At 39.0% G+C, this 12,239-nt stretch overlaps 1 protein-coding gene across 6 annotated transcripts in view; it reads left to right on the top strand.

Annotated features, from left to right (window-relative positions):
* The window catches only part of LOC122840745 (protein unc-13 homolog C-like), a 150,135-nt gene that overhangs the window by 111,280 nt on the left and 26,616 nt on the right, over positions 1-12,239 (top strand). For all 6 annotated transcript variants that reach the window (XM_044133367.1, XM_044133385.1, XM_044133358.1 and 3 more), the window contains 5 exons: positions 1,815-1,941; positions 4,847-4,943; positions 7,105-7,248; positions 7,451-7,528; positions 10,252-10,329. In XM_044133367.1, coding sequence (XP_043989302.1) covers positions 1,815-1,941; positions 4,847-4,943; positions 7,105-7,248; positions 7,451-7,528; positions 10,252-10,329 — 524 coding nt within the window. The remainder of the gene's footprint in view (positions 1-1,814; positions 1,942-4,846; positions 4,944-7,104; positions 7,249-7,450; positions 7,529-10,251; positions 10,330-12,239) is intronic.

Genomic DNA, 12,239 nt, shown 5'->3' with positions numbered 1-12,239 from the left:
TCTGAAGTTCTTTGAACGGATTGCAAATTTATTGTTTTGCCCTTTTTTGTCCAACTTCTGTCTTTCGACTCATCAAATTTTAACATCAGACAAAAGGGCAAGCTGAGTAAAATCTAAAACAGAATTTTGGAATTTCAATTAAAATTTACCAAAGTGGGAAAAAAAAAGATCTTCAAGTCAATCTGGTTTTTAAATTTAAGAATTAATTCTTCCCTCATTTTAATAATCGGTTGTGCCACTTTTGGCGGCAACAGATGCCATCTAGTATCTGTCGAGGAACTCTTCTTCTTCTTCTTCTTCTTCTTCTACTTCTTGGCAGAATGGAGTGAAATCAGCCTCAGAGCTTGGAAGGTTTTCAAAGCATCTCAGTTAAAATAAAAAACGCTGGTCAATCCAAAAGCTTAACTTTGTGTTTCTGAGTCACTCAGAGGTGAACCTGCTGCCACAAGATTATTGTCTTTCTGTCCAACCCAAATGTGCTGAAACCCGACGGTCACAAAGTTGCGGTCGGACTTTCTCTTCAAGGATAACTTGCAGGAGAAAGGAAAGTTGGAGGTTCCACGTCATTAAGGTTTTAAAGATGCAAAGCAAACCCAAAGAGCCCCCACCACCAAAAATGTTTTTTCTTTTTCTTTTCTTTTAAGCAACTTTAAAAAATTGACTCTAATTTGCTACAGCTAATTTTAGTAGTTTTGCTCAAGCTATAATGGTGAGATCATAATTATAGTTAAGCAAAAGTAATAAAAATAGCTATAATAAAGTAGAGTATTTTTTTTAAGTTGCCCCAAAGAGAAAAGAAAAAGTCAGTGCACTGCCAAAATTATATTTGAAAGTAATAAAAATAAAATAAATGAGTGTGTTAGTGTTAAGACAGCGATATCTTCACTCAAAAAGCTGCACTTTTTTCTTGAGAGTTCACAGAATAATTTTACAAAAATCTTGGGATTCATTATGATGTGCTTTGGTCACTTGACTTGGACTAAATGACCAAAAGTAAAGAAAATTGAGAATAAAAAAAATCCCCCCTGCTGCACAGCATCCACAATCAAAAATAAATAAAACTTTTCTGCCAGAAACAGAGGAATTAAAGAAAAGAGAAATCAAAATGTAAGTAGCAGAAGTACTCCAACATGCTGCCAACATGAGTGGCATGATTCCGCAAAAATATGAAGCATAAAACACGCCTTTATACAATATATATCTATAAATATTTCTTTCTAAGTGCCTTTACTGCATGGTACTCTTCTCCCTCGGTTCTTCCTCTTTTGTCTGATCTCCCTCGCCCTTTCTCCTCTGCCGGCTCTCTCTCTCTCTCTCTCTCTGGATTTCCTCTGTCCTCAGCTGCACCGTCGCCATGCGTTTTCTCTCCGGGGGGAATTCCTCCGAAATGTTTAACTCTCTTTGAAATTCCTGCAGTGACTCAGCAGACATGTCAACTGATTTGAATGGTGCTCCGCTTTGGCGTCGGTTTGTTGGCGGTGATTAAAAAGACCTTCCTTTGTTTGGACAAAGTTGGGCACATTTACGAGCTCGTGTCATTTCCTCATGCTTTAATAGCTCAGGGCTTTATAAAAATAAATAAATAAAAAACTGGGCCAGAGAGGATGTTGGCATGAAAGCATCCACTGCTGCTCCGTGCCTGATGTTCGTGTGCGTTTCTGTCTGTTCTTGTGAATCTTTTGAGACGCTGTGGAAGAAACGGTACATGCGACGTACATGCAGCTAAGATGTCATGTTTTGTAGTTGTCCCAACTTCCTTTATTGCTGCCCGCAGTGAAATGTTATCTTCTCCTCTTTATGTGTTTGCATTGCAGAGCACGATAAGCATCGCCTATGCAAAAGCACGGAGTACATGAACCTTCACTTCAAAGTCAAATGGTTCCATAACGAGTACGTCCGCGATCTGCCGGCCTTCAAGGATGTCCCACCTGAATATTCTCTGTAAGTGTCATTTGCATAAGAAGACATCCTTTACATTCTGGAGAAATGAAATGCTGGCCTAGTTTCTAAATATAGATCTCAGTTTGGTTTAAGCAAAAAGGTCTAATTTTACATGAACTGGATCAAAATCTAGTCAAAGTTCCATAAATGGTCACATTTTTGGGTTGTATTAAAAAAGTCAAGAAATCAAAATTAAATTTTACTTGCATAGCGCGTTTCAGCAACAAGGCAGTTCAAAGTGCTTTACATCATAGAAGCATCATAGAAATATCAAAGCATCATACAGTCACTAAATGTGAAACCAGTAACAAACATAATCATAATCGTCAACACAAACCAATATATTGATACATTCTCCAAAAGCGGGCTGCACAGTGGCGCAGTTGGTAGAGCTGTTGCCTTGCAGCAAGAAGGTCCTGGGTTCGATTCCCGGCCGGGGGTCTTTCTGCATGGAGTTTGCATGTTCTCCCTGTGCATGGTGGGTTCTCTCCGGGTTCTCCGGTTTCCTCCCACAGTCCAAAAACATGACTGTCAGGTTAATTGGTTTCTCTAAATTCTCCCTAGGTGTGTGTGTGTGTGTGAATGGTTGTTTGTCTTGTATGTCTCTGTGTTGCCCTGTGACAGACTGGCGACCTGTCCAGGGTGAACCCCGCCTCTCGCCCGGAACGCAGCTGGAGATAGGCACCAGCAACCCTCCTGACCCCATTTAGGGAAGAAGGGTGTAAAGAAAATGGATGGATGGATGGATTCTCCAAAAGCCACTGGAATTTTGGCTGTGATTTAAAGGAACTCACTGATTTGCAGTTGTTCCGGAAGTTCTTTCCAAATTTGCGGGGCATAGAAGCTGAATGCTGCTTCTCCATGTTTGGTTCTGGGGGTGCAGAGCAGAACCAGAACCAGAAGACCTGAGAGGGTTGGTAGAGCCTGAACTGGATCAAAACCCAGTGGGTCTTTAGAGTATTTTGGTGCTGAACTCTTCAGTGAATCGGGGAGATGTGGATGTTTTTCAGCTTTACTCAGTTTGTTCTTGACTCACCATGTAGTTTGACTTTAAATTGTTTAAAATATACAAGAACTGTGCTGAAAAAGGCCTTCTCCAAGCCATTTAATTGTCTCCAAATAGTATAGAAAAAAGTGGTATGTTTTATGTGACATATAGATTTGAGAGGGTTTATGTTTAGACTCATGGAGAAAGAATGTTTTTGAATCAAGTTATTTTTATAAGGAAATGGCTTTTTAATTAATGATATTATCAGTAATAAATCAATGATATATAAATGACTACTTTTTGCACGTTTTTTTAGCACGCACAAACACATAAACAGGTGAATTTTCGACTTTTTTTTTACTAAGTTATTTTGGTTATTACTTTTTTTTTTAAAAAAAAAAGCATTTTTACATTTGTATTTTTAATCTTCTGACTTCACCTTTTCACCTTTAAGCTCTGTTATTTTGTGCTGGTACAAATAGCAATAATCTGATTAATATTCTGATCGTCCCTGTAGTAATTCAACAGTGATTATGTCATCAGTGCAACTAAGTTGCAGGTTTCTTAAATTTCGTACCATTTAATGAACAAAATTTCAGCTGCCCTCTGGTCATCTGCCGCTGCATTTCAAACCGTCTGGAAACCCCAGTGGGCAGAAAAGGTCACACGACGACGACGGGATGTGAGCATCGGTGTAAATCTTACAAAAACAAATTATTAGGAAAACAACATTTATTAGACCTTTTGCGGCTGAGAAATATGTTTACCGTTTCGCGTGCGTTACCCTGTGCAGCAGAGCAGGGATGCGGCGTGGTGCAAACACGTGTAGCGCAGTGAGGGAGCGCCGTGCTCCCTCCCGTCCGACCACTCTAACAGATTAATGATTCGCCCGCCTTGTCTCCAACGCCGTCACTCAAACGCCGAATTGATTCTACCGGAGGCTCAGCCTGCAGACCACATGCTTCTTCTCCTCTCTCACCTTTCTCTGTCAACACACCTGTTTTATTTGTTCATTAGCTTTGCCTTAAGTGGCAGCTGTCTACAGACTGGGAGTAAATGTATCTTGAGGGAGCAAATTCAAGTTAAAGACATTACTGCACAATTACAGCACTACTAACATGGCTGTCATCTGTCCTGCTCCGTCTTTTATTTCTGTCCGAAACCTGGATGCCGAATCTCTCCACAATCTGATACCTTATACAAATCCAGAGGTGGGCAGAGTACCCAAATATTGTAGTCAAGTAAGGATTGCACTCCTTGAACATATTTAAAGTAAAAGTAAAAAAAAAAAAAAAAAAAGCAATACAAGAAGTTACTCAAGAAAGAGTAAAAAGTACGGAGTAACTGATCAAAACATCAGTCATTATATGTAAGAAATGTGTCATCAGATGGACCACAATATAAAGTTATGTGGAAATTTTGGTATTTTAAAGATCAAAATATTAATATGATTACAACAATTGTTCAATAAAATCAGAAAAAAGAGACATGTTTTCAAATATTTGATCAAAACCTTAACAAAAACTGCAGCTGTGTGTCTGCTGACGTTTTGTTTACAAGAAAGCCTGTTCTTCCATCAGTGAAGCTATTCATTGTGGGTTGAGTACCCAGAAATGTTTTCTCAAATAAGAATAGTGACACTTCATAATAAAATTCCTCAAAAGTACAGCATAGAGAAAAGACCCCGAACAAGTACTTTTCCTCAAAAGAAAACATAGCCGAGTAATTCTAACTAGTTTCCCCCAAACTCTGTAAAAATCCCTGCAGGTTCTGTGAACCTCTGTCAAAACCACACATGAATCTATTTTAATTGGGAAAACGATCAGCGTCGTGAGGCTGATGTGACGAGACGCCACTACACCTCTCATCATGAGACGTCACAACGACATCCAGCTACATGTCCTGTTTGTCTCGCAGGTGGTTCGAGCCCTTCGTCATTCAGTGGCTCGACGAGAACGAAGTCGTTGCCATGGATTTCCTCAACGGAGCACTTGAAAGAGACAAGAAAGACGGCGTGAGTACAGCACTGAATTATTTCTCAAGAAGTAAGTTTTATTTTTATCCAGCTGTCCGGACCACTTAACGTCTGCTTCCTTAATAACCGCGATGTTCCTCCCGAGACCGAATTTACATTTTGAGGAGAACCGGGGGGGTGGAGGGTTTTGGTAGGATAAAGGAAATTTTGCACAGTCAAGAAACACCTCTCGCCCTGAGACGTGACAAGACAGGAATACAGAAGAAATGTATCAATTAAAAATTGATACCAAGGAAGGAAGGAAGCGTGTTTTTCCGAGCAGAAGAGGCTTTCTGGGGGACGTGACAGGAAATCTGCAGGAATCGCATGGAGCTGCTGCGATAGACTGATGCATGACCACATTTCTATGCTTATTTATTCCGTTTTATTGAGATTAGTTGGAATCGTCCCTCTGCCTGATGCATTTAGACACACACAAAGCTTTTACAAACTGCTCTTTTGAAAAGATGCACAGATTTATATTCATTGCTAAAGTTAAAATGTATTGAGTTTTTATGCTGAATAACACAGTTTGATAAGGTCACCCTTATGTGACCTTTATGAAGGCTTCAGAGAAAGCGGTCAGCAAGTTCAGTCCTTAAGGGTTGGGGTGTTTTACATAATTTGTGTTTCTCTATTTGAATACACTTTTTTAAAAATGATCACATAATTAGTAGAAATTGGTGACAGACATAATAAAGCCATTTAAATCTACCAAACTGGATATATGCTGATCAGAATTAAACTATCGATTTTGTGAAGTCATGACATAATAACACATTTTAGCTTTAAGAACTAGAACAAGAACATCAAAATACTTTTTCTACTTTCTCAGTAAATAAAATAATGTAACTCTTTTTACATTATTTTCTAAAACAGAAAAATGAAACCTGGATTCCTCACTGACAGATAAAAGTTACAGAAACATTGTCCTTTGCATTACAAGCAAAATCTACTAATTCAGTAGCATAAAGGTCTCTAAATGAAACCCAACTGAGAATTGCAGCACATCTGACTTTCAATAAATGTCATAGCTTACAAGCCATTTGTTTCACTTCTCTGACGTGAGCTGCATGATTATGGAACTGTTTGTTTTTATTTTTCTACAACACATATAACAGAGGTGTTCATGAAAATGTATGAGCGAACAAAGACTCCAAGTTGCTGATGTTATGTTGAATTTTTCATTCAGTTGTTGTAACTAAAGGAGTTCGACAAAGACTTTCTCTAACTGATCATTAGTTTAGAAAACCGGGACCAGAGGTGACGTCATGTGTGTTAGAGAGAGAGAGCAGTCAGCGTTACAAATATTAAACAATATTTCACTGATATTTCAGAACAAAGAAAGACTATTCCAAACTTGGTTTTGTAAACTGTCTGCAGTGCTTTCTGTTTTCTTTTTTCTTTTTCTTTTTTGAGAATGAGTAGCAAAGCAGCGATGCGTTAATAGTCCCTTCCATGAACCGTAAGACCTCCAAGACTTCAAGCATTTCCAGATACAACAAGTCCCACGGCGGATGAAGCTGGACGGGTAAAACAGGGCAACTTCACTGGAATAGCTTAAGCTTCCTCTCATCCACTGGTGTCTAACTATAAAGAGTTAGATCTACTGATGTGCTCTAAATACGCCTCCATTAAAAAATTAAAAATAAAACGTCTCTCTGGGTCTCTAATTCCTTTTTAAGCACCTCGGCGATACTGTAAAGTCTTATTTCAGTCAGTTTCCATCCTAACGTTTGCTGTTCTATGGTAGCACTTAAACATGTTGCGCGTTTAAAATTCGAAAAGCTGTAAGATTTTCGGTGTTTCAGTGACCAATCAGAGAGGGCGAATTGGAAAGTCGTCCGATTTCGATCACCAGTCCATTTTCTTTGGAAACACATCCAACCATTTTCAGGACAAACAGCCCAGGAGGACCAGAGCTGCCATCCCCAAAAACCTCAACGTGTAATGTCGTCGTTGATTTTCTGACTTATTCATTTAGCGCACATGTGGTCTGTGGTCAGTATTTCATTTCATATACACTGAGAATTTCAGTCGCATTATTAGCTCACATCAGCTTTTACTCAATCTCTCCTGAGTCGTTTGCCTTTCTCTCTCTCTCTCTCTCTCTCTCTCTCTCTGTCTGAACTCTGGCCCCATCTCCCTCCCTCTGCTTCAGTTCCAGCAAACCTCGGAGCACGCCCTCTTCTCCTGCTCCGTGGTGGACGTGTTCACTCAACTGAACCAGAACTTTGAGATTATCAAGAAGCTGGAATGCCCAAACCCGCAGGCTCTGGCGCATTTCATGTGCCGTTTTGCGAAGGTCAGTTTCCCTTGCACGCTTCCCGTTCTGGTGCTGCCGCGGCCAGTGGAACCCTTCAGTTGAGGTGTTTGTCATTAGGCCGGGCGGATTTGTTTCGCGTACGTCTCTTGTTTAATATCGGCGGCGTAATTGACTGCGTTTGCTGACCTAGTAACAGCCGAGCAAACAAACGGTAATTATGATATCCTTTCTACTCCTGCAGACTATCAACAAGGTTCTCTTGCAATATGCTGCAATCATTTCCAAGGAGTTTCCATTGCATTTGAACAAGGAGAACGTGGTAAGTTCATTCTCATTCCCTGCCGAATATAAGCAGCAAAGTTGCACCGAAGTTATTTTTTGGGGGATGTCAAGTGCAAACCTGGTAACACACACACACACACACACGCCCACACACACATGAAAAAATAGTTTTCTATATTCAGTGTCCAGTAATGGTTTGCATGGAGTCTATGAAAGAGTTTCTAAGTATGACTCTTTGTGCAGAGCTTTGCAGTATCTCCCCTAAAGCCGTTAACATCGTCTCTATTAACGCAAATGAAAATAACTAATTTCTCGCCCGTAGCTGATGGGGTCGAGTCATTGGTACTTTCTCGGCCTATTGTTTAAAGTGACGGATGGCTAAACACGCAGCTTTGTGAGTGGCCTAATTATTCACATTGGAGTTTGAAGCTGAAGGGAGAGATAACAGGCAGTGAGGGAGCAGATGTTTCGTTACAGTGCTGACGGTCTCATTACTACTGTCCCAGAGAAGAAAGTAAGGCGTGCCTTCCCTTGACAGGACTACAGTGACAGATGATGGGAAAAATACAGGAACTGAGATGTGAGCAGACTGCTGTGTTTGTATCCAATTAACCCCGCCGCAGGGCCAGGGAAAGGTATTCACTGACGCGCTGTGTCACTTAAAAATCATAAACTTCAATGTGTTTCAGAAGGATTTTAAGTGTCAAAGGAGCATGTAACTGTGAAGCAGAAGGAAAAACAAGTACATGTTTCTAAAGGTCTTACTGATGACATTTTTGAAAATTGTAGTGTTTGAGATGATCAAGAAGCTGGGATGCCCAAACCCGCAGCTAAAAACAGCTAAACACCGCAATGTTTAGCTGTTTTTAGCTATGTTTAGCTAAACATAGCCATGCTCAACTCTGTTTTTAGCTATAGGTAGCTAAAAGTGTGGCAAAGTTTAGCCACGTTTTAAATCCTGTGTAACTTTCTGTCCTCCAGACCTCATATAATGAGTAAACTGAGTCCGTAATTTAAGCTCAATAAAAATGCTAAAATTTAATAGATAAAGTTGTGGAGAAACTTAAATCGGGGTTCTATTCCAAATATTCCAATATTTGGAAATCTCTTTAAAATTTCTCATCAGAAAAAATAAAGAGGGCACAACTGCTAACGAACCAACCCCCCCAACCAAAAAAAATCAATATCGGGACCAATACAGGTATCGATATCTGTATCTGTATGTGAACCTTGACATTGTCTGGCACTGGAATCATTTCTCCAGAGGTCAACTGTAATTCAAAGGGAGCTTTTCAACTCAAATGGAACAATTCTGTTAAAAAGTGCAGACCCAAGTGAAAGGATTGAAATAAATACATATTTTGTCGTGAAACTGCCTTGTCAAATTTAAATACGTTTCAGAAATAATGACAAGACTTTAAAATCGATCTCCACAGACGTTCTCCGTCCAATTTGGCTGACCTTTTTTGCAGTTCGGATACCGATATTAATATCTGAGGTTTAATATCGTCCGATACCGATCTGATACGGAAACCGAACTGTTGAACTGACTTTAAATGCTTCGTTTTTAAAACAGACATAAATGTACACTTAAATACACCAATAGCTTCACAAGGCTGGTCAAACATGTAAAAACAACAAAATTTTAAGTTGTTGGGTCTATGAAAGCTAGTGCAAAATGAATAATAAGGAGACAAACTTTTTTTTTAAATTGTTTTTGGTAAGTTTTTTTTTTTACATGTAAAAATTATCAACTGCATCAAACCTTCTTTCAAATGGTTCAGAAAGTGCAATTAGGAATTCTAAAAATAATGTAGAATAAATAATAAAGCATTACGTCGCTCAGAGTAGATCTGTCCGTATGGATTGGGCACATTGCCACCGATAGCCAAGCTAGAATTATTTTCAATATCGGGACCAATACAGGTATCGATATCTGTATCTGTATGTGAACCTTGACATTGTCTGACACTGGAATCATTTCTCCATCCGAAAAGAAAATGCAGATGTCAAGTTTGCTTTTAGATGACTTGAATTATGTTAAAGTGCTGTTCCAAAGTGTTATTTAGATTTAGTTCTTGGGTTTTGAATATCTAATCCCTTCCACACAGGTATACTCTCATAAATGTAATGGAGAGCAGAGACAGCAGAGACAATGTTGGCTGCTTTGGGGGCGGGGTTTGAAAGACACCAATCATTCTTTTCCTGTGGGGCCAAGGATTATAGTATTAGTAGTATTCATTACTGAAATATTAATTAAGACGTTTCTTGTTGCCTTCTGTTGTGTTATCTTGTGAGCAGACAACTCACATAATATACGAGTCGGTGAGAGTCTCCAGATTTATTCCGGGTGTCTGTAAAAAGTGGCGTGATTAATGTCTGTCATCTGTTAAACTTGTTGTGGAGCAGAGAAATCGATAACGTCTGACACATTCAGTGCAGACATTTCTCTCCTCGTTGTGTTATGTATTGCATTTCCCTGCTGACGTTTTGAGCACAGACTTTACTTCTTTGTATAGATGATGTGTCGCGACGTGAAAGCTGATGGATTTCACGGTGGTTGCCCCTACAATTTTTCTTTTGACAAAATAAAAATAAAATTATCATTATTCTTGTGTTGCCACTTAAATTGGCTAATCATGGGCTCTCAAACTATAACAATACAATCACAACAGCTGTCAAGCAGGTGGATGGCGGAGTGGGATTAAATGTAACAGAAAAATCTAATCGCTTTCATATTTTTTTTTCACTCTTTTGCAGCCGTGCATAATTCTCAACAACATCCAGCAACTCCGAGTCCAGCTAGAGAAGATGTTTGAGTCCATGGGTGGGAAGCAGGTCTGTGCATCTACTTGTGTTGCTTGCGAATGTTTTCTGTTCCGTATTTTGAAGTTATTCTGCATCCGACAATAGCGTAGCAGGTTTAGTGTAGCACCTCAGGGGCTGATGGGATGTCTTGAGAAGTGTTTTGCTTGAAAAAATTTAACCAACCAATCCGAGATCCACATCTGCGATGCTGATTTTCATTAATATGAAAGTGCTTATTTGTTAATGCGTGTTGTTGAAATTGATTTAAGACATCCTCGATGTCCTGATGTCCGTCTGTTTGCTCTGTGCTTAATAATCTCCTCTGTCTCTTAGCTTCCTCGAAGCCCCAGCTACACTACTCTGGATATTTTACAAATATTTTTTCGAATTTTAAAAAATAAATATATAAATAAATTTGCCTATATGCTCCAGAGGATTCCCGTCATAACAACAACAACAAAAAACCCCTCAGATCTCTGTCGTAGCAGCTGGCGGTGCCAACGTTGGCATTAAAAAAAAAGAAATAACAGAATTCATTCGTTGTTTCTAATATTTCCTGGACATTCAAGCCACGCGAGGGCCGCCAGCTCTCCTGTCATCGCCTGGACGTCCTGTATAAAGGAGCAACTGATTCCGTCTCGTATTTGTCCCGTGTGTTGAAAGCTGTTTCTTGATCCTGGCGGCGCTCTTACACATTGCGGCTCTGATTAGGCTGCGGCTACATAGCATTTTCTCTGTTTTGTCCCAAATACGAGGATCAGTACACGATTCTTGTCAGAAACATTGCTGACCAATATGTATGGTAGATATAAAAGACAAATTACTATTTGATTGTTCAAAACAAGTCCATCCAGCTACAATCGGAAGCAAAAAAAAAAAAAAAATGTCAGCAGGATAAACCTGTCTGCAGTGATGCTCGCTGGCAGGAGTTTTTGATTATTATCAAAAACATTTAAAAAAGACAATGAACAGAGCACAAATTAAACATAAAATAATGAACTAAATCATCATTGTGATTTGAGTAATTATTTCCTTGTGTTCCTGCTGATGGCTCGGGATGATGATGTGTGTTTATAAATGGGGAACATAATGGACAACCCTGAGCGTCCCGTTCATCAGACTGTAAACTAACAACTTACAGCCGTCTCTGATGGTGAAGGCATTTTGTGCGACTTACTCCTCTCTCTAAATCAATTTGGATTATAAACTATTTCTGAGTTGACTTGACGGTAGGCCTGTCACAATAAACTTTGCTGGACGATAAATTGTTCCAGACGTTATTACGATAAATGATAATATTGTTGTTCCCAGACCATTTTCAAGAAATATAATGGCACAAATAATAATGCAAGAACATATGCTAAAAGGTCTAGAAACTTTAGGTTTTAATGAACGTTTAGCACTGTAACCGGGAGCCATTTTAAATATTCAAAACAAATAAATGAAGCAACAAATACATTGAATTTTGAAGACTTTGTAAAAAAAAAAAATAATAATAATAAAAAAAAAATTGTCCTTCAAATAAGGGCCAGTTGAGACCAAAGCACCAAACTGAAGACTTTTATCTACCAGTGTTTGGTAGAAAAAAAGAAAAAATCAGATAGACGATAAATCGTGCCAATGGAAACTATTGAGTTTGTTTGAATTTATTATAATTTATGATAGTCGATATTATCAATTGATTTATTGATTATTGTGACAGGCCTATGCTACAGTGTGTCTCTGGTTTAAAATTTAAAAAAAGAAAAGTTGGCAACCCTAGTTGTCATGCAAATCTTTAAAAGAGAGAGAGAGAGAAACTTTGGAAAATCTTTTGACAAATCTTCAAATCTCAGTTTTTCCCCACTAAATATTGTCACAAACTCATATTTGTAAAATATCCATGTGGCTGTGGGTCTGAGTGTCCCCCGAAACTACTTCCCCACCACTAACCCTCTGTT

This window comes from Gambusia affinis, linkage group LG02 (genome assembly GCF_019740435.1).
Source record: "Gambusia affinis linkage group LG02, SWU_Gaff_1.0, whole genome shotgun sequence".
In the NCBI taxonomy this organism is placed as follows: domain Eukaryota; kingdom Metazoa; phylum Chordata; class Actinopteri; order Cyprinodontiformes; family Poeciliidae; genus Gambusia; species Gambusia affinis.
Note: the sequence above shows the minus strand (reverse complement) of the source record. Positions and strands in the feature narration are given on the sequence as shown.